The sequence below is a fragment of the Dermacentor silvarum genome, chromosome 6, assembly GCF_013339745.2.
Source record: "Dermacentor silvarum isolate Dsil-2018 chromosome 6, BIME_Dsil_1.4, whole genome shotgun sequence".
In the NCBI taxonomy this organism is placed as follows: domain Eukaryota; kingdom Metazoa; phylum Arthropoda; class Arachnida; order Ixodida; family Ixodidae; genus Dermacentor; species Dermacentor silvarum.
This window is the reverse complement of record NC_051159.1, coordinates 125,586,324-125,609,152: the sequence shown is the minus strand read 5'-3', so window position 1 is coordinate 125,609,152 and position 22,829 is coordinate 125,586,324. Positions and strand designations below refer to the sequence as shown.

At 45.1% G+C, this 22,829-nt stretch overlaps 2 protein-coding genes across 3 annotated transcripts; one reads left to right on the top strand and one right to left on the bottom strand.

The window, feature by feature from the left end:
* Positions 1-1,029: 1,029 nt before the first annotated feature.
* On the bottom strand, positions 1,030-3,031 carry LOC119455937 (5'-AMP-activated protein kinase subunit beta-2). The gene has a single exon (XM_037717485.2). It carries the CDS (start codon positions 2,847-2,849, stop codon positions 2,007-2,009), a length of 843 nt encoding a protein of 280 aa, XP_037573413.1. The 5' UTR covers positions 2,850-3,031; the 3' UTR covers positions 1,030-2,006.
* Positions 3,032-3,395: 364 nt separating this feature from the next.
* On the top strand, positions 3,396-10,910 carry LOC119455938 (uncharacterized). 2 transcript variants are annotated; one of them, XM_037717486.2, is made up of 4 exons: positions 3,396-3,598; positions 4,605-4,968; positions 8,250-8,312; positions 9,921-10,910. In XM_037717486.2, the coding sequence occupies exons 2-4, from the start codon at positions 4,689-4,691 to the stop codon at positions 10,121-10,123; spliced, it is 546 nt and encodes a 181-aa protein (XP_037573414.1). In that variant the 5' UTR covers positions 3,396-3,598; positions 4,605-4,688; the 3' UTR covers positions 10,124-10,910. The 2 variants fall into 2 exon arrangements, with proteins under 2 accessions (XP_037573414.1, XP_037573415.1); XM_037717487.2 differs by lacking the exon at positions 3,396-3,598 and adding an exon at positions 4,081-4,104.
* Positions 10,911-22,829: the final 11,919 nt, after the last annotated feature.

Sequence of the window (22,829 nt, the reverse complement as noted above, 5' to 3'; positions counted from 1 at the left end):
ATATATATATATATATATATATATATATATATAGGCAGACCCATAGGATACACAAGTTGCAAGAGCAGTAGCCATTTGCTGCAAAACATTATGATTCATAATAACCATTCTCTATCATACCAAGCATGCTTTCACAGCTATTTAAGTATTTTGCAGGTTAAGCTGCTTATAAGTATATGAAATAATCGTCATTGGCACGTAAGAAGGCAGAGCAACAACGGTGCTTTTATGTTGTAGCATGCTGAAACACAGCACATATAGCCCCCCCCCCCCCCCCCCCTGACCAAGGACTGCACAAGATTAGGTAGGTTTTTCACAAGGTTAAAAAGGAAAGATGGGTAAAACAGCCATTTGCTATGTACGATTGTGTAAGCACGAACACATGCCTAGGTCTATTTGTATATGCATACTGAATGTTGCATAAATAGGAATGCCAGGTATACACGATTCCTCGACATAAATAGCTGGCTGATTTTGCACAGAGCTACTATGTTGCATTAGGTTTACTTTAATACCAACTTTGCTAGCATTACATGTTTAGTACACAATAAATCCAATGTGATCTTTGCTTCGCTGCAATGGAACGGTGGTGCCATCCATCATGGCTACAGTGAAAATGGGTTCAATGTAGCGGTGATAGATGGTGCCACCATACCACTGCAGTGGAATGAACATGTTTTGAGTGGTGTTGCTGCAGACAGCACCCACTTCGAATTTATTGTGGGCGAAACTAGGGGTTGTAATGCCCACAAATTTAGTATTAAAGTAAACTTCATGTAAAATGATAGCTCTGTGTGAAATCTCAGTGGAAACCAGCCAGCAGTTGAGCTGTCACGTAAACCTGGCACTCCTAGTGATGTAATACTCAGTGTATATAAAATAGGGCATAAAGGCCTATAACAGCAGTCTCTATTCTTATCCCAAAGTGAATTCTTCATCATAACTATAACAAGTAAAAAAATACTTAATTTTAGTATATATCGTGCATATTGCTGATGTGTTCTTGCAGGACAGACAGAGTCAAGCTAGTTTTGAATAACAAAGCTCTCTTTATCAGGAAAAGCAGGAGGGCTGCACAGTCTTTTTTTAGGCGGGTCATCTCACATTGCAAAGGGATGCATACTGTCAATTTACATTCCAGAACACCCACTTGAAATGCAAGGAATGCTGCTGTTACGTCTATGCACATCTACCACCAGCCACCAAACCTACTCCTCTGGCCAACTCTCTTATGGCCATAAAAATGTTGTAGACAATTACATTTAATGCTGGCGGTAAGCACCACAATGGCACAGGCTAGTTGCTGTGCTTTTATATTCCAGGCACACACAATTCCATGCAGAGCACATATAATAGTAAACTTGCTTTGGAAGCTTGGCGCATAGCAAGTTTGGTACCATACATATCAATCAGGTGTATTTGCAGCATGAAATATGTTTGATCGACTGTTTGCATCAGTTTAGCCAGAACACACTGCTGTCGATTGGCACCTTTTGACCTACTGATATAAGTTATCTACCAAACTGTTTACACATCAGACGCTTTCTACAGTAAAACAGCCATTGGTTACGTCATCTACGGTAATGCTTGTCGGATTGAACGGTGCAAGGATAGGACGGACATCCAGGCACATTTAGCTCCTCAGTTACCATGCATCTTGCAACAGCTCATGTGTGCGATGCATGCACAGACAGTCATTGGCGATGTCATACTTGAGATCTCATTATTGCCCGATAGAACGCAAGAGTCATCGTCAACAGTCAGGCATCTGGAGGACAGGTCATGGAATGCATCACCGGTAGTAAGTCAACCGAATAGACTTTAATAAACACAACAAGTGAGTGGCAATTATAACATCCTAAAGCTCCCCCCCAAAAGAAAGAAGCGTCTCAAAACAGAGGGGAAACAAAATTATCGATAATGCAGAGGAGGGCACGATATAACTGTGGCTATTCGTATACGGCTACGTGACACAGTTAAAAACTGGCCGTGCGGGGGTTTTTCTTTCAAATCGGCTTGTACAGTAGCGTCGTGACGTACTTCTTCCGGTACCTGTGCGTGGCACTGAGCACCATGACGCCGTCCTTGATGGACAAAGCATACAGGTGGTTCAGCATGACATGGTTAGGTTCGGGCAGAAGCGTGGGCTCGCAGCGCAGCGGCGTGTCCTTGTTGAGGATGACCTGCAATAGATGGGGCGGTAGCACGGGCGGTCCCGTCGCCTTCTCGTAGGGCTTGGCCTGCGGCAGCTCCTGAGCGTAGTCGCCCGGAGGCGAGCCGGACACGCTCTGCGTGCCGCTGCCCGAGCCCACACTGTCCATGGCGAGTGCCTCGAACACCTCAAAGTCGGACTGCTTGACGTTGATCAGGTTGTTCTTGGTGCCCATGTCGTTGTCCACGGTCGGCTCGTTCTGGTCGTGCACCCACTGTCCGTCCACCATGAACTTGTACTGGTGGTCGCCCTCGGGCACGTCCAGGATCACCACGAAGTCGCCGTGGCTGTGGACCATCGGGATGGGTTTCCAGTTGGTGAAGGTGCCGCTGATGCAGACGTCTTTGCCGCCTCCTTCCCACTTGAACACGGTGGGCAGCGTGGCCTTTGGCTGGCCGCCTCCGCTGCCTTCCATCGTCGAGGCGCGCGGCCGCATGTCCGAGTCGCCGCCCTTCCTGAAACTCGGGATGTCGTCCGAGTCGTCGAGCGAGGCCTGGTAGATGAAGCGGCTCTTGCGCGACGAGCTGCCGCCCGTTGTGAACTCGAAAGCGCGGTCATCTTTGCCCGGAGACGATGGCGTGTCCGTGTCCGTTGAATAGGCGCGGTCACGCTTGCTGCCCGAACCGGTGTTGCCCATGGGTGGTCACAAAGAGTTCTGGCCCTTTTGTTTACGCGCTACGAACTAAAAGAGAAGAACAACATAACCAACTGGCCACTTCGTAAACAAAATCAATCACAGAACGGCCATTTTATTTGCGCTTTTCAGCCTTTGATGCGTTTACTCAGCTGTTGCCAGATGATCCGCGATGCGGGCACGTAGGACTGCACGTAGGCAGCGTGCTTGTTTTGTTAGATATTTGAGAAAAATAATGGCCACGCTAGTAACCCTATTTAGATAAGATGCTTGCATTTTATACGGAAGTACGCTACATTATCATGTTTTTGATCTACAAAACGTTTAAAAAATATTGTAGTTTTATTTTCCATAAATATTGTGACTTTTTTTAAATATCGTAGTATTTCAACAAAACATTTATTTTTTTTTACTTTAGCTTTTACAACTTTAATTATAAGGTTTGGTTTATTAGCGCTGAATGTTTATGTTCAGCCAAGGTTTGGTTCAGCCGAAGTATTAGGATGCTGAATATGACCGATGTTGTAAGCGCTGCAAGCAACTACGGCGCAATTGTTGTTGCGCTATGCGCTATGCGCTAGTTGCGTTTTCGGATATCGCGTTCATGATCGCGTTGTTTTCACATGTTGTCGCGTCTTCAGGCGATATACGTGGGCGCGAGATGGGAAAGTAAGAAGTGTTTAGTGATTCAGCAAACATACTTCTTGCACTGTGCTTATGTCGTACCTTCGTTTGATCTGCCACACCGCGAGGTAAGCCGGGATTATTTACCGAAACTTTAGTGTGACTGCAAACTCCAGCAGTTCGAAATGCAGCGTTCGTTACGTTGGACTTCTCTGGTTGTTTAGTATGTGAATTTTTTATAGCGGGTAAATATAACATAGCGCATGGGTTGGACAGAGAAAACGACCGCTTTTATATTTTTGTGCTTCTAATGCACGCCGTGTTTTGCGGACACGTCAATACCGCAACCGCCAAGGCGGCGCTAAAATTAATTTCTTCCCGTGGAGCACTTCATTCTCGTTCAAATTGATAAATAAGCAAGCACTGAAACCTTAAGGCGCTCTCAGCAGCTGTATAAATTGTTCTGTCGAAAGAGTGCGCGACAGACAGTAGGAGACCTGCTGGGTAACATCTGTGCATATACGTCTGAACACTTGTGTCTCAGGATTTATTGTTTGTTATCTCTTGCTCCTTACCATTTCGTGCGTTCGATTCCATTTTCAGACTCTCCTAAGCGCTTCGCCTCCAGCCGCCGGTGCCTACGTCTTTCTTTTTTTCTTAAGGAACGAACGGTTTTTGCATTGATACGGTGCGCATGTTTAACGCTGTAGTGTCCGTAAAGTATTCACACGTGTGGCTAAACTAAACATGCATGTATACGCGAACTTTGTAATAGTTTGGGAGATGGGCTGGTTTCCTGCCCGATTCCCTACCTTACACGCGCCAACATTTCCTCAATCGGCTTTATGGGGGAAACAATTAATGCCTTATAATTTACGTGGTAAGAAATTGTGTTCAACTGCCCCCCCCCCTTTTTTTTTTCATAAAAGATACATTCGCATATGCACTAATCTATACTGTGCATAATCTCGGCTAGATTCCACTTAATTATTCATACTGTCCACATAGGAGCAAGCATAGTCTGTGCAGCTGTGTCCTAAAAACACGTTGCAGTTCAAATGTTGTACTAGTTGCTGGCAGCATCTGCTGCCCTCTTTTAGCCCATTCACTTCTTTTTGTGGTATTTTCTTTCAGGTAAATGTTTAAACAAGTGCCAGAACATTGCCATGTCAGCTCGTGCATGGTCTGACTTGGTAGGTGAAAGTCCCCTTTGGAAGCATGGCCGCTGACACGAGAGATAGCAGTCATGAAGGCAACCCGCCTTTGCTTGCCACAAGTCAAGTGCCCATTATCAACAAGCCACCTCAAGCTGGCAGGATAGCAAACGCCAGAGAAGACGAAGATGGAAGCCCTCAGGAGGCATATCTCTGGGAGAGTGCTGAAGTTCACAGTGGAGCTAGCAGAGTTGAAAAGGACAAGGCTCCACACAGCATGTCACACTCTTCGCAGCCCACTGAAAAAGACTGCATTGGTTGGGAATGGAAATCCTTGAAAGAGTGTAGGTCATAGCCCCTTTAATTTTTGCATGAAGCTATTTATTGATGTGGTTTCAGAGCCAAGAGTCTTTCAGAAAAATATGGTGTAATTCAAGACAAGCAGCACCACCAGCCTCCAATGACTATTTTTGCTAAATTTTCTCCTAGGAAACCATTAAGTGTATTTATGCGCATTAAGCATATTTATGCGCCATACAATGCACTGTTGCATTTCATTGTCAGGATGCACTTCAGCTATTGCATGGCAAAAATCTGGATTCTAAAATTTTTGTTAGTCTTTAAATTCTTAACCCAAATATCATATGTCATATTGACCTTCATATATGCACCTATTTCATGTAGCGTACCATGGCAAGATGGCATAGAATATTGAGGTTATACCTAAACTGGTTATCAGCATGCACGAGTAAAAGCAAAGCATTTTGCTGTTTTTAAGAAATGTGCACTGAGTAGCCAGTGTAGCATCAAAGTTGATACTAGTGCAATTATGGCAATGTGTGTTCTTAGTTCTTGCCTACCACATGCCCATTCAGAGCTATCAATAACTGCATACATTATAGAACATGGTGGAGGATTTACACACGCTGATAAGACATGCAAGTAGCTTCTGAGCACTGAACAAAATTGCACTGTCTTCCAAGCTTTCTTCACAAGTCCATCCAAGGTCATGTTTCACAACGTGTCATGCTGTAACCTAACAAATAATGTCTTGTGATGAGGTCAATATTTCAAAATTAGCTACATATGTAGAATTTCTTTTATTGTTGGTATCGGCTATGGCACGTCATTTACTGCACATGCTGACGGCTTCCACCTCATGATTGTGATCCAACTACGATTGTGGCTGATGAGGTATTCAAGAGTCAGTGCATCATCACACATGCGCAGCAAAGGAGTCATTTGGCCACAGCAGCAGCAGTAATCGCGCAGACTTGTGGAGGGCCAGTGGAGCAACGGTCAGGCATGTGCCACAGCGAAGCAGAGGCTAGATGCTACTGTGTTTGAGTGATTGCCTGAACGTTGTTCTAAGTTCCTCTTAGTTCAAAACTTATTGATTAAATATATTGCTGTTGTGGCAGGGCCTTTCGTAACTGGGGCTCACAGCTCGTAAGGTACTGTTCCAGCACTCTGAAAAAAAGTATGGATACTTCACTTTTTAAAGACTACCCAAACTTTTCAGATTTTAAGAGAAAATTCATAATGTCTATGCGCACTTAGCAGACCTAGAACCATGTCAGTAGCGTCAGGTATAGAGAGGCTCCACTTATAACAAATGTGTCAGTTTCTATTTAAACTATTATGTGTACTGTGGCAAAAAAAAAAAAGGAAAATGAAGCACAATATACAAACAGTCAGATGTGTTGCAAGTTACTGTAAGGATCAGTGACTTGAGCAATTGTGTTGCATCCTACTGACAATCTTGCTTTGCACAACCCACTGATTGGTGTGCAACCTCATGGCGTTGGCTGCAGATACACCGTGACTTGTGACATTCTTTGGGAAATCTGTAAATCTTTTTCCATCAGTAGTTAGCCTCGTGTTCACACGCTACTTGGTGGCTGATAATGCTAGCATGAATTAACAGAGTTATCCATGCCAGTCCATCTGTTGATGTTTCTGGGTTCGGGCTATTTGTTAATGACCGATGAACTTTTTGCCAAATATGGAAGCAGTTTTGTTGGCTGAAGGAATGTTGGTAGAGTGCTGCGGCTTACTTTCAAGCTCCAACTGTTTATTTAGCTCAGTCTCAAAATTTTCTACCGAGACAGCTTTATAGTGTGCTGGGGATATAGGGAACTATATATATGGCTAAAGAGATGCACATGTTGCACTTTTTAGAGCTGAGCTGTGCAGAATGGCAGCGAGCAAAGCAGGAAGAGGGTCTCCTGTCCATGCTGGTTCTTGGAATGAAAGAGTTAAAGTATAAGCTTATTTGGCAAGGCTGTATACCAAGTTAATGCTGTGATAAGGGTAAAGCAAAGTGTGCAGTATGACCCATGGTTGAGGAGTACTGACTGGCTTGACGTTTTCAACTTCTCATTTTTTTCGTTAAATGGAGATCCTCAGCCTGAAAACTGTATAAAAAAATACTGCTAAGGCTCACAGAAGTTACTGTAACTGCTTTTCTACGAACCAGTTTAGGTTTCATTTACCAGCAGGTATATGAGTCATGTCAATAGTCATGCAAAAGGTGATCACGTGGAAGAAGAACATAATGACATTCTGGCACTTGCTCCAGCTCTCTCGGTCGTCTGCAGTGCTTCTAATTGCCGTGCAACCAGATTTAGCGGCATTGCACTCAACCAAGTGAGCTGAAGCGAGTGCAGAAATGTTGCCATGTTCTGCTCCTACATGATCGCATTCCGCATCATCATTGCCATGACATTTACAGCTCCGTCTTCATTGCCATGATACATACAGTTGCAGTAAATGAAATTGAAACTGCTTTGTAGAGAAGTTTTGCACTGTGGCTCATCGGTATTTTTTTTTTTCTAGAGTTTCCTCCAGACGTTGATTTAATGGGGCGAGGGGGCGGGGGTGATAAGTTGGAGTTTTCTTGTTAGCACATCTTAAAAACAAGCACAATTAGTGATCTGCCATCAGTTATCATTAGGATATGGCATAAAAGCCCACAGACTAGTTGCTAGCTTTTTTTTATGTATAAGTGTACCGTCAGTTTTTGATATGAGCCACTTCTTTTCAATAAAGGTTAACAAATATTTCAGTTATATTGGTTTTATTACTGGTTAGGTTTCTTTTCGCTAGTACTTCACCGTGCTGTACATGTGTTCAGTCTCAATGGTCATCGAAGGCTATCACCATCATCATTGTTGAGAATCATTCATCTCATTAACACCTTTCATTAAACATGAAAATTGTAAGCAATTCGCAATAAAAGCCACTCAACAACAATTAATTCATGCTGTTCAGCAGCTGCGACATTAACTAACCATGTTGCACTTGGAGACTATTGCTGTAGAAATGGATGATGATTTTAAGCATTCCCTGTGAAAAAGACAATGCTATGCAAATGGTGACCGCATCATAATTAACAAACACAATGCTGTGTTGTTCAAAAGGTCTTAGCTGTGCACATTGCATTCTGTATTACACATTTAAATTCTGTATGTTTCTACAATACCCGATTGTTAGTTAAACAACACTTGATTAATTTTTTTGTTTTTAGTATTGTCATTTATTCACACTTCAGTAGTATTGTGTTAGCACATTATAACATATGTACTCATTTTATATAACGGGCAACCTTATTTTCATATTTCAGTGTCTGCACTGGACTGTCAGCAGCTTCGACAGCTTTGTACCAAGCTGGCTCAGCTTATCAAACGTAAGTTTATTTCCTAGACACGTAAAATATAGAAGGTTAAAGGTTGTCTCGTGTTTGTTTGATTCATTTGGCAGGTTCATGAAACTATCGCACCTGCCACATCTCCTGAGTTTTCTGTAAAGTTTACAAATTTGGGCTCATTTTACAACTATATAAATGTTGCAGCAATCTTTATTGAAAATAAATTCTGCTTGTGAAAAGGTATAGCCTGTCTGCACCTTCTGTTGAAAGTCTTCTGATTGTGAAACGACACCAGAGTGCTATTTGCTTCAAGTAACACATGAGTAGCAGCAAGGTGGCAGAAGAAGTCACTGGTCTAAAGACAACTTGTTGCTTGTCAGTATTTGCTGTCCAAAGTTTTCTTTTGCTTGTGTGATGCATGTAAAATTAAATCATTGTTAATGTAGTATGTATGTACCCAACAAAAGGCATGTGCTCAAGACGTGTGTGTGTGTACGTGTGTTTTAATGTGTGCTACTCCCCCTTTGGTGTAGTGTTGGCAGGTATGACATGGTATCACGGTTATTAATTTGCATCTAGTTCGAGCTTGTGATGATATTGCATCATAAATGTAATTCACATTTAGCTAAGCAATGTTTTCATCTTCCTATATTTCATGTGAAATGCAATGAGCGCGAGGCAGGGAGCTCACCCTGTCGAGTGAAGCTAGCTTAGCTTAGACTATGTGGTGTCAAATCGCAGAAGCCATGGTGACGCCATCAACAAGCTGAGCAGGCTTGGCAACCATAGCGCGTCAGCTTCCTTTGCATAACACCGATGCTTTGTGTTGCAGAGCAGCTGGTGAAATATAGATTTCACCAGCTGCTCTGAATTCTTTCCCATACCTTTTCCCAATGTCTGATTTTTCATGCCACGAAGAAGGGACTTTCGAGTGAAGCTTTACAGATTTTCTTTTATAAGGGATACTGCTTTGTGCATTCCTTTATTTTAGCTGCAGTGTCATATTGAAAGTGTTACTAACTGGTTAATAATTAAAAACGATTGATTTTTCACATGTATAGGGTGGGCTTGGACATAGAAGTGACTCGAGTTCTTTGGGCACTGTTCGTAGTGGCATTAGCTGCAGTGATCAGCTGATGAGGATAGTGCCGATTGTTTGAGTTCATGGCGCAGTAATACTTTTGTTGTCAACGTGCGTGCTACTTGAACTACATTCTCGCGCCACATTGCATTGTACTATGGTTTCCTCCACTGTGGTCAGCTTGGAAGAAACTGCATTTTATTTTCATGTAGGAAAAATAAACTTTATTTATAATCCATTTCATACTTGGCAGGCAATGCTGCATAAGCTATTTAAGTAGTGCAATGATGGAAGTCTTATTCATAGAGTTTTGCAGTGCAATTGCTTTTTATCTGCAACACCTTATACTGGACAACTATTTCGTATATTACAGCTACTGCTCTTGGACATAACTAAGGTCATATCGAGTCAAATACATATAATTCGTACCCATTTGTGCTTCCAGTATCTGACAGTATGTTTTGGTTGTAAGTGCAAGTGGTGCGCTGTGGCCACTAGTCACAGAAACATGTCATTTTGCTTGTTTGCAAAATCACAATGATAATATTTTTTGGACTTCATTTCAGAACGTTCCGTTGATCTGGCCCCGTTGCTCGAGGAGCACCACAACCTGCAAGAGGAAGTTGACGCACGCAATGTTGTCATACAACAGCTTCTGAAAATCACATGCCAGCAAATGGAGCTGCCACGGCGGCCTATCCAGATGTCTGTTATATTCCCCGAAAGCAAGTCCGACGAAGATGAGTCTGACGCTGCCTTGTACAATTGATCTCACCGGGACGCTCGCAGTGTAGTGCTTTTAAAGTCCCCTTCGGGCATGCACTTTTCTTGCGCACGGTATTGTTCTGCTGCCTTTTTGTGTTTCAGAACGCTCTGAAGTCATTTTTTTATTGCCACTTGTTGAGCCAGCAGCACGGGTATTTGCTATGTATTTTCCAATAAAGTGCCATGCACAGTTCTTGCTCACATGCATCTGTTCCAGTTACAGCAGTTTACTCTGTACAGTTGGCATAAAGATTTTGCATACCGTGGGATCTAAGAAAAAACTGAATATTTCTGATGCCTGGCCATGCAGCCTGGTGTTTAGATTTCAAATCTGTACTAGCACATGAGAACAACAAAGTGTTGTACACTTTTACTGGCTGCGAGCACAAGCTGCTAGACAATTCAATGTTTTCTCAGCTCCCGCAGTTTTTAAATGTTTGGCACCAACCGTACACGTACATTGCCGTATGTGTTCAGTGACACCAACAAAGGTGCCTGCTTGCACTTGCCAGCATTTGGAGGCATTAACTGTGCCAGGAAACGATACTCACTGCTTCTGGTGGCGTGCAGGGCATGTAGCCAAAGAAGTACCAAGCTTCAGCTGTTTTCACAGGAAGAGCCCAGCTTATTATAATTTTGTATAATGTACAGCGAACAAGCTCAGCTTGATCGCCGGAGCATTTTGTTGCTTTTATGTAGCTTGTCAGTGAATCTTGCTGAAACAACCATCAGTTGAAGCAAGAATACTGCAAGTATGGAATGTGAAAGAATAAATGTTTTTGCTTCTCCTGGTTGTGCTGCTCCTTTCAAGGCCATTGTTCTGACAGTTGTGTCAGCTATCTGAATAGCAAGAAGAAAATGTCAACCCCTAATGGTTTCAGGGTGAGATGTCTGATATGAGGCGACTTTGAAGCTCACAGCAACTATATATGTTGGTCCCAAATGTGGATTAAGATCCACCCCCCAATAAGGACTGTTCTTTACGTGCAAGAGCACATTACTTAATTCATTCTCTAGTCAAGATTTATGGCAGCTCAATGTAGGTTTCATTAGGAACGTGTTGGCTACAATTAATGTGCAGTAACACTCATCTTTGGTGCTTTTAAGTATAATGACTGTGGCTGAATTAAATGTTTCTGCCCCAGATTATTTTGCATCATGTTCTTATGTGATGTGTATAGTGGCAGCAATTTAAAGGAATACAGGATTTTGAAGATTTGCAGCACTGAAATGGTTGAAGGGATCTTTAATAGTAGCTCTCAAATTACTGCAGTTATTCTCCCGCTCCCTCATCTCATCACCAATTGGTCACAGCTAGGTGACGTTGCATGCAGGTTGCTTATTTGAAAACTAAGTAATATCTAAAAACTAGCCGTTTTGAAATAGAAGGACGGTTCCTTCGGAGACATCGTCAGTGATGGCGATCGGCCATGGGGTGAATGGTGATGCACGGTAATTAGTCTCTGGTGAAAAAAATCAGTTAACATTTAAACTTTCAGTTTCAGTAGGCCCATCGGTAGTGGGAAATCGAATTGCGAGCTCTCCGTGCGAGCCATATCCTCTTTTAGATATGACAAAATGGGATTACCCGTGGTACTGTGGCACGACGAATTTCGGCTATCAAAGCGCGCGAAATCTAAACCGAGAGCCTGCAGCGAGCGCAAAGCCGCGGCCCTTAACGTCACCCAGCAGCGGGCAGCCAGGGCGCTGCACCTCCGGGTTTTAAGAGCATGCAATCTAGAGAAAGTCGTTTAATTATCTCATATCTTCCCTGCATTTAAAGTTTCGAACGCATTTCGTGAGAAACACGGTATAATATGCTCATATATCGCTGGACTGAATTTCTCAGCAGAAGTATTTCTCCGGCAGCGGCGTCCGCTCGCGCCCTTGTCGGCAAGCACGTCGGAGGATACATCAGCGCGTCTACGCCTGCCGACAAGCAGCTGGCAGCTAGCGTAGCACGTTTGCTGGCGCCTCCGTTGCAAAGCTGCGCCATCAACCACAACAGTCTATAAATAGCTCGCTGCGTGTTGGCGTTACGCTGGCATTCGCGGGGCCTCCTTTAGTTAAATACTCCATTTCTCTCAGTAAGCATGGAGCGCGATTATTCAAGCTACGCGCTCTCTGTTCTCCAAACTGGTCGATCGATCGATTGATCGCGGACAGTGTTGCCACGACACATAAAAATACAGCAGTAGATTTTTTCGTAATTGGGAATCAGTAGATTCCCAATTAAAAATTTTGCACTGAGTTTTTGAACCCACGAATTCACCGCGTATTGTGGTTTCTAAGAAATGGTACAACAATGGCCTCGAGATTTTCGGCGATGTTTTTGAGAAATCCAAGGATCCCGAAAGCCATAATCAAGCACGGATTTCGAGACTTGGCGATGGCCTATTCAAATCCGTTAGTGCCTGAAAGCTTGTGTTGGTCAGCTCTGTCAGTGTCGAGCTCTAAATGAAGCGTGCTCGCTGAAGTTATCCGGTTAATGCGTGAATCCATTCGACACAATGGGTGACGTGACCTATACCTGTCACATGTGGCATACAGGTCACGCACAATACACGAGCAGCAACCGACAACCGGACTGCATTATTCAGAATGCATTGGCGTTCCAGTTACTTTTTTAACAAAACGTCGTTTTATGCATTAATTGAAGCACAAAAGTAATTGGAACGCCAAGGCATTTCTCCGCAAAGTACGGGAATCTCGAACTGGTGTCATCTTGAGAATTCGTTCCAACATGGATCCGCCTTGCCAACTCCACGGCTAGAATTTGTAAATTGCAATACGGTCCATAAGGTAATTATTTAAAAAACATAATTAGTGAATTTTATTGCGATAGCAATTATATGGACACTCAAAAGCAGATTTCTGCCGTCGGCGTCGCCGTCGCCGTCGCCGTCGCCGTGAGGTTCCGTATGACGTCAATGGAGATGAAATCGTGGCCGCGCGCCGCCGAACGCTGTATGTGCGAGTGAAAGGGCGCGAGGGACGCGCTCTTTCACGGGGAGTGAACGCACGGCGGAGAACAAACGCGCGTTCTGCGCCGTGCTTCCTTAAGGGCTGCAGAAGTAGGCGTCTCTTTCCTCCTTTACAATCACCATATATGTAGAGCAAACGCGCCTTCTTCCGATGCGCGAGAGGCCGTGGGGGAGGGGGGGAAGGGGGAGGGAAGGGAGGCGACGTTTAGCTGCGGCACCAAGTGCCTATTTATATCAGAGGCTCCGGCAACAGTCACCAACGCCGCACGCATTTTGAGCGAACGCGGGCAAAATGCCGACGGCGTCGACAACAGTTCGGCGCGTTGCCGGTGCTGCTGCATGTCCAAGTTTATACAGCTGATAAAGCTAATATCATTACTCCGTATATCTCTCTACAAATTTGCTATCGCAATTGATGCTTCACCTTTCAGGTGAAACTGCGACAACTTTTTTGTTAATTAGTCGATTATGCATTTCAATTTCTTGTGCTAGTAATGTCCACCTCTTCGAGTAGGCCCAGTTCATGAACAACCTTTACACTTTTTTTATTGTTTAGCACCTTAATGTGTTTATTTCCTTTACTACCGTCAGTCACGGTAAGAATATGGATTGAATAGCACGCGCGCACGCACGCACGCACGCACGCACGCACGCACACACACACACACACACACACACACACACACACACACACACACACACACACACACACACACACACACACTAATGCATCTATACGTACGGTCATCGTCTATAGCTACAAAGCTAAGGGGGTGTGCGAAGGTGGCTTCCCCCCTCAAGGCTTCTTATTGTGGAGAAGCCAGCTAACAGGAGATTTTTTTTTCTTTAATGTGTTCGCTAAATTTAGGAGTGTCAAAGTGTAATGTGTGTGTGTGTGTGTGTGTGTGTGTGTGTGTGTGTGTGTGTGTGTGTGTGTGTGTGTGTGTGTGTGTGTGTGTGTGTGTGTGTGTGTGTGTGTGTGTGTGTGTGTGTGCGTGCGTGCGTGCGTGCGTGCGTGCGTGCGTGCGTGCGTGCGCGCGTGCTATTCATTCATTCACGATATGGCGCCAGAGTAGCGCGCGTCGTCTTTTCATCGATGACGCCATCGATAAGGCATGCTGCGAGCGCGTCCACCGATACCATATATGAAAACAAAGCGCTGCATGAGCGGAGGTCTGTCTGCGGTGGCTGCTGTGAATCGCGCCCACGCGTCAACCACGCGTTGCCTCTCGCTATCTCCCGATTAGCGAGGCCGTAGCGCCAGTCGCTCCGTTTGCAACGTGCCGCACGAGACAGATTGTCCGCGCCAGCCGATATGTCGCAAAATGAAACACGTATGGGGCTGCGCTCAAATTTCGCATTAGGGAGTGTCGTACTCGCGGCGGTGAATTTTTGCGTCGTACTGCCACGGGGGAATTTCGTTTCGTGGTAGTAGTTTTACGCAACAGCGCGTGTACTTCTCGAGTTAGATAATTAATTACAATTAACTAATTAAATATCAGTAACTAAATATTACTGGCGGCTACTCCACTGCACTGGCAACAATACGCACTAGGTTTGCTTCGCGTAACGCCGTTACTCTTTTTTTAAAATCGGGCTGCGTGATAGCTGGGACACCCTGTATATAAAAAAAAAGTCTGTTATAACTTAAAATAGGAGAGGCGCCCCGCCCTGACCACTGAAGCGCAGCAGCCGATTTCCACCGCGACTAAAGAAGTCCCGCTGACGCGACTCGGCCCAGCTCGAAGCGCTGGCCGCCATGTTATTCTAGCCACCCTAGCCATGTCCTCCGTCGGCGGGGTCACCGGCCGGCCGGCTCATGACGTCAGTCTAGAGTGCACGCCCATTGTTGGATGCTCATGTGCATCCACCTCCCAGTTGGAAAAATTAGATAAAATGGCCCGGTCCCTTGTAAGGGTCGTCAAAATTGCGGCAAGAAAGTGCGGCCCTCACACGCGTCTCTACGTTCTTTATATCACCTATATGAATTGTAGTAACATTTACTCACCAATTAAAATAACAAACATCGTGCAATCAACGAACCATGTAAACCTGTAAATATCCCACTGGATGACCACGATCAGTCGCTATCACAACACAGGCATTATGATGAACGCCGGCAGTGGGGGCCAACGGTTCGTACAGCCATGCGATTCACCGCGACTCCGAAAATTAGATTCATCATCATCATCTGCATATTTTTATGTCCACTACAGGGCGGCTTCTGTCAGCGATCTCGAGTTACCCTTGTCTCTTAACTTAGGCTATGCGATCTGCAACACTTGGGGCGCGGAAAAAACAGCCTAAGAAGGAAGACAGCGCGCATGAAGTTAGCAGCCATCCCTGCTCGCCCTTGATCATTGCATCCCCCAATGATTACCAACAACTGGATACGACACGCGGGTGTCAACTGCACACAGTGATTGCAGCTGCGGCAGGGCTAGATGAGAAGACGCGTGCCCTCCTCCCCATGCGAGCATTTGATCACGTGACCTCCAACTAACCCGAAAATTGAGCGCGTGGGAAGATGATGTCCATCGAGTGTTACGGCTCAGCGTTACGGGCTTTTTCTCGCACCCGTAGTGTATGGGTCGCTCACTCATCTGACTTTTGGACTTTATACGGAACATCACGGCGACGACGACAGCGAAAATTTGCCTGGGGTGTCGATACAATTGCTTTCGCAATAAAAGGAGAAATAGAAAACAGGTGTCGAGCTCGCTTCTACCGCGGCTGCGGACGTTGCAATGTGCACCGGCTACAAACACAGCATGAGCAGCAACGAAAAAAACCAATAGTGGGCACCTCGCTTATCGGTACTTCGCCAGAACCGGTCTGACGGTCTGAGGGACCAGCCATCTCGGATGGCGCAAGCTTGAACTCGGCGCATATTAACTCCAAAATGAAGCGCGTGACCCACATATGTATGGCAGAGGCAGGAAAAGTATAAGTTGAGGACCCGTGTGTTCTAGCCGCCAGGCGAAAGAAGACTCCACGCCACTATCAAGAAGGTTCCTCAGCTCACGTGTTTCCATCATCGAGTGACATGTACCGCCAGAGGTTCTACGAAGTACTTGACACAGTGCTGTCTTCGTTAAACAACAGGTATCCACCTGATATGTGGCAGCATAAGTCCCACATTGAGCAGCTTGCCATACGAAAGGAAGACGTATACTATATAGTTCTACGGTGACGACCTTCAACCAGGACGCCTGATTTTGCTCGCAGAGATATGCTGATTGACATTTTAAGCCAGCAAAGGTCGGCATCATTGCACACATTTGGGGACGTCGTGCACATGTTTACGGGGGGCAAGTGCGAACACCTGCGAAACCTTTTGCCGGAAATGGCCAAGCTAAAAAAATCACCGCATATCCGCGAAGTGAATGATGATGAGTGGGCGAAGCACCGGGGGATCATTCGGTTAACCGTGAATCCCCCGACGCCGGCAAGCGGACCCAGAGGCGGCGAGAGCGCGGGAAGCGGCGGCAAAACGCCGGAAGCGTTCTCTACCTGAGGTTGGTGGCGCCGATGCTCGGTTCAAGCGCGAGCTTCGCGAGCCCTCAGCTCCGGGTCCGCTTGCCGGCGTTGCCGTACTGCTGCAGCTTTGCGAGCCCTCAGGTCCAGGTCCGCATGGCGGCGTTGCCGTGCTGCTGCAGCTTCGCGAGCCCTCAGCTCGGGGTCCGCTGGCGGGCGTTGCCGTTTTGCTGCAGCTTCCGCGCCCTAGATCCGGGTCCGCTTGTTGTCTGCGTCGCCACGCTGCAGCAGCTTTGCGAGCCCTCGACTCCGCTTGCAGTTGAGCCGCCACTCTCGCCTTTTCATCCATAGCGGGCGCGCCGTTATCAGAAGCGACAGTTATCATCCATGGCTGAAGAGAGAAAGAGAGCGCGCGTCGGGAACGAACGCCCTTGTGCACCGCAGCGCCCCTAGCGGACTCCATGCAAACCAGAGCTACGGACGAGAGAGAAAGAGAGCGCGCGTCGGGAACGAACGTCCTTGTAGGGTGCCTAAAGTCCCTTGATCAAGGGGCTTTAAGGGTGCCTCGATGCCAGCGCCACCGTTCAGGGTGGAGACAACCCCGCTGGCGCCGCCATATTGAATCACACGAGCTCAGACTCAGCTACGCTTGCGTTCATAAATAATGTTACTCGCGGCGCGCTTCCAAGTGGTTTGCCTTGGTGAGGATTTTTTTAATTGCTATCGCATCTGCACATATTTATAACCAATAGCCGTTAACTCGTCGAGGGTCGAAGACGTAAATGTATGGCGCCGGGAACATGCTCCAAGTTGCCCAATTCAATCCATTTAATATGCCGTGTGTATGTTTGAAATACGCACCTTTTTTGCGCTTCGTTGCTTGGTATATAAGGCTGGCGAACCCCTGTGCGTGGAAGTTTTTCTTCGCTGCTGTACCACACACGTCACGCCTCCTTTACCGTAGCCAGCCACTCGCGCACGGCAGTTAGTTTCCCTTGCGTTGCGCGTGCTCTTTGCGTTCGTTGCAATTATTTGACGATATCTACGCGCAATTTTCCTTTTTTGCCCACAAAACTGTACTGACAGGATTAAGCTGGCGTAAAAATAACTGCGATGTGAAAATAAGGTTTAGTTAGTGCTGTAGAGAAACATGTAACGTAACTTGTCAGTGTCAATCTTGCGTAATACACACAAAAAACCTAACGATGCACAAAATACATTTACTTAGTAATGTCTAGTACAGTAAATCATGAAAGAGATATGTACATGAAACATTATATGTACTGTGTGGCGCCTGAAGGTTATGTTGAAAGACGAGATAAAAAAAATTCGCAAGGTAGGCTCGACACACGTACACAATTCGGGATAGGGAGTTCTTTCTTTTTTTATTTATTCATTACATTGGGGGGGGGGGGGGGGGGATTTCAAGTGAATACATCAACCTTATTACAAACAATATAAATCGAAAACAAGAATACAAACAGGAAAACGCACCCGCGGGTAATATTAATCATGATATCCAGCCAGAATACATCAGCTACCATCGAATACGTCACAGCCAAACACATCAATGGCGAGTACAGAACATTTTATAAATAACCACTAAAACAGTGATGTAAACTACATTGAAAAAGTAAACACTGCATACATATCGCGTACAAAAACCGTAAATGAAACTAAGACAGTCAGATTAGCAATGTTTTTCACTTCGAAAATAGTCCATGATGGTGTAGGGCTGGTACTGGTACTGGTCCTCTTCAAAGTGTTTCTAAGTACAAGTAAAATAACAAAAGTGATTATTGACCTTCAAATTGATATGAAAAGTTGCCTTGTAAATAAAGAGAACCCAATAAAGTGCTTAAAAATAAATTTTCGCAGAAGTAATGCTGTATCACCTCGCTTCACTCGTTTCGAATAAATGCATAGGCTACAGACACCATGCCAGAAAGCGCCGAAACATTTTTGTTCCATGATGCCCCTCTACTACGCCTGGGAATACCGTGCACGGACATTTAAAGACTGTCACAGTACCCACAACGACCTGGAATGAACACGAATGACCATCGGCTTACGAGCACCATGCTACAAATATATACAAGTCTAAAAAATCAGCTGTGTAACGTAACACCCTTAGATCTGCAAGATATCTGCTGAAAAATCTGAAAATCACAATGCTTCGCTTGCGACGTACACAACAGCCGCTCTCCCCAGAAGAAGCACTGCGTTCTTTAGTCCCAAATTACCAGTACCTAAAAAAAAAAAAAAAAAAAAAAAAAAAAAGAAACCCAAGAGACACGCACGATGTGTACTTCCCGTGAAAAAGTAAAATAGGTGGTTTACGTGACGATTCGTAGCTAATGTAAGACTATTTCGCGGCTAAACATCTTCGTCAGTCCTTTAAATCAGGGTACTACTCGCATAGACTGCGCCGATCAAAACGAAAAAGCCTATGCGACACGCGCTCGCAAACCACACGCTACTCAGACAGCATCGGTGCGGGGCTTAGTTCGTGAGCGAACGTTGGCACGTAAGCGAGGATCAGAGAATACTTTCTTATTTAAATGAAAAACACGGTGCGGTAGTCTTGACACTTACCTTGTAAATGTAGGAGCTATCCGTTGCCTTCCAGTGATCCCGCTTTACTTCGGCTTCCCATCTCTCCGCTCTGGGTCCCGGGGGAAGCGAAAACAACGAAGCACTTTATGCGTCGATCCGGCGCACTTAGGAACACAACAACCCCTCATGGCGACTCGATGCGCTTGACAACCTCGTCAGTCATGCGGCTGAACACTGTCCAGCAAGTAGAAGCGTCAGCGAAGCATCCGAGCGCACTGTGTCTCGAACTAAGCACCGGCACCAAGCAATCGCAACCGCTCGCTGTGATTCAAGATGGCGTCGCAGGGAGAAAGTGGCGGCGCGGGGGCGGTCAAAGGATGGCACCACCCTGAACGGCGGCGCTGGCATCGAGGCACCCTACGCCCTTGTGCACCGCAGCGCCCCTAGCGGTCTCCAAGCAAACCAGAGCTACGGACAACGGACGACGACGAGGGACAAGGCTTGGCCCTAAGGTACTTCGCCCCTAAAAAAAGAATGCGTTGGCCATACCGTTCTCGTCGACCACATCCGACAGGTCCTTTTCTTGCCTTCGGTGACTGAAAATGTACTTGCGGTCGCCGACTGGACAAGCCCGTTTGAACCCTCTGACAATTTTTTCACGCCCACAAAGAACTCTCCCGCAAAATCAATTTGATTAAGATTGCCGACGACTTCATTTCCAGATCATGTGCCCGAACGAACACTTTTTAAATGATGGTGAAATCATCGCATCAGACAACGAACTGATGTCTTTAATAGGAGAAAGGCACCAACTTACAAGCAAACCACCTGGCTGAGAAAACAACGCAAGAAACAAAGGAACGAAAATGGGGTCCATAACAGCGCAAGCAGAGTGAGGGCTATTGGGTAAGAAAAGACGCGTGGTTGCGCTATTTGTAAAACTCCCTAGTCTATCTGTGCATTTTCCTTATTAATTTTTATTCGTCGTATGCTGCATTTCCCTCTCAATAACACAATCCACGTTGTTCCTATACTTGCTATCGAGTCCTTTCGCGCTTTTGAGATATCGTTGTCTTATTTATTAATTTGTTAATATGTTTATTTGTTTGGGCACCTGATAACTTTTACTCTATAATGCTTTGTTCTGCCTGCGGAAAATAAACGAAACCAGTGGCATAAGGCATGCTTTGACATGTAATGAAACTATGGCGTTATGGAATCACATTATACTTATGCTAATAATTCTAAACTACTGCTACACACCGGCAGCTATGCCAGTTCTTCGCATCAATGTTGTAAATAGCTGTCGCATAGTGATCTTTGGAATGGCGTGCATGTGTCTTGTTTGCGTGGTTTTTTGCCTATCCTGTACTTATTGCATTTTGTTTTGGTCGTTGCGCGATGTCTGTTATCAGTGCTATTTTTACTCTTTATTGTTTGTGAAACCTGTTAAATTAACAGTATTTTATTATTAAAAAAATTTTTTTGCAGTCAAAAGTTCTTTTGCGATGATGTTTATCCTAGCTGTATTTAACATTTGATGCGAATCCTACTTTAACTGTGTATGTTAACTTCAAGTGATCCTTACGTAAGCTTTGTATACTGTATGTTTGTACGCAAACCTTGTACAGTATTACTCACGTATGTCATAATTGTGATCCTATACGCATATATGTGCTGTGAACGTCGTATGCTGCCGATGTAAGAGTCTTCAGGGACTCAGTCAAGCTGCCTAGAGCGGCTTTTAGCCCTGAAGACCATCCAGAATTTTCTGGTGAAATAAACTTTGATTGATTGATTGATTGATTGATAGTCGTAACTTGTGTTCAGAAATTGTTATATATCGTTTAATGTTTATATATGTTATGTCTTATCTTCTCAGTAACTGACCTTTCGTCAGGAAAATATTTCTTGGTTGTATCTTTTGTATTAAATCTTTTACAAGGCGTTACATTGCTTTTTCATAGATGTGTACCTGTGCGACTTAATACGCACGAAACACATGTATCTCCCTAACGTGTTTAACTGAATCCGCTTGTCGCATGGCTCAATCACGATCGAGACGCCAGTCTCTTGGCGGTGCGAGGGGACTTGGGCTCTAAAACTGAATTGTCTCCTACTCTGAGGTCGTGCAAATACTCATATAAGCTCGTCACTTCAGTGAACAGTCTTTCGAGGTCACGCGAAGTGTCCAGTGTAACTGTTATTAAAGGTTATATATATATATATATATATATATATATGCATACATGGGTGGGGTTCGGAAAGCTGGTCAGGCCCCAGCTCCTCCTGGAAAAATGAAAACTTTCCGCCTATGGACTCCATGGCTATCCACCATCGTTTGGGGTTCCTCAGAGTTAACATGACGGACCAACGTGTAATTGTGTAAAGCAAGCAAATGTGTGTGGCGCGAGCCTGTGTTTGACGACAGAAGCAGGATGACGGCGACTATATATATATATATATATATATATATATATATATATATATATATATATATATATATATATATAGTGTGTGATGGCGACGGCATATGGCGAGAGTATTGTTTCTACTACGCCGAACAAACGTTGCAACCTGTTCTGTTACGACCTGGGCCGATCACAAAGGCGGTATACAATGCCGCACAACATCTTCATAGCGCGTTATCTGCAACGAGGACAGGACTTTGGAATCTGGGCCGATACCTGCAAGGCTGTGCAGTCTAACACAGCGCTTTAAAACGTTTGCTGATGCATGATGCAAGAATGGGAGAAACGGGCACAATTCCGCTCGTAACGCATGGGAAAGGCAGCGATAAGTCTATGGCCGAAGGGAAACTGTTGGATGTGCACGAGCGCTCGGTCGCTCTTGCTAGCTATGCGACGTACGCACCAGTCGCCTCAAAGGGTGAGCTATTTGGCGTAGGCACGAGATAAACATGTGTGCGATCATGGCCTAGCTATAACAGCTAGAGCTCTAGAGTTAGAGCATTGGACTGCTGTGCTGGAAGTCAGAGGTTCGATCCCACCGTCGGACACTTGAATTTTGCTTTCATCGAAGAGGCCCGGAAAGAGGCGAGACAGGGACCTACCTAGCTCAATGTGTCTGGGCTTAGACTGCTTCGTATTAAAAGAAAAGGTGCCGTTACGGCACCATCGCAGGTCGGCACGAAGCCAAAGACGGAGCTGTGCACTGTCCACGCAATCGCTCAGCCTTTTCTGCGCCGTGCGTGTCATCATCGTCACTCATATGTAAGGCCCTCATATGTACATGGTATCGGCCTCTGTGAGGCGGAAATAGGCGTTAGATATCTTCAAAATCTCTCGATAAAATAGTGCATGTGTTACTGGGAGAATTAGAGTGTCCATAAATAATAATTAAAGCAAAGAGAGAGAAATAAAAACTGGGTTCATGATTACAGCGTAATATATGTCTGCTTATTTTTCACTCTTTGCACTTTCCTCATTGATCAAGGTGGAGAATTCCCTGCTAACCGTACCAGAAAACAAATCCTGGTTTTGTCCATATCAAGGGCGCACACTTTTTTCTTTCGGCGCGTGCGTTAACACGTTTCGACGCCGTATTGTTCTGCCACGTCCTATATTCATAAGATAGCACGCACGGAGCGATTACTGCCCTTTCCTTAGTTCCTTCTGCGGCATATCTGACATATAACCTTTTTTCAACAAAGGCGCTAATCTATATAGACGC

Coding starts and splice junctions, on each gene's coding strand:
- LOC119455937 (XM_037717485.2), bottom strand. CDS start 2,849: ATGGGCAACACCGGTTCGGGCAGCAAGCGTGACCGCGCCTATTCAACG.
- LOC119455938 (XM_037717486.2), top strand. CDS start 4,689: ATGGCCGCTGACACGAGAGATAGCAGTCATGAAGGCAACCCGCCTTTG. Junction 4,969..8,249: donor ATGGAAATCCTTGAAAGAGT/GTAGGTCATAGC, acceptor TTCATATTTCAG/TGTCTGCACTGGACTGTCAG. Junction 8,313..9,920: donor GCTGGCTCAGCTTATCAAAC/GTAAGTTTATTT, acceptor ACTTCATTTCAG/AACGTTCCGTTGATCTGGCC.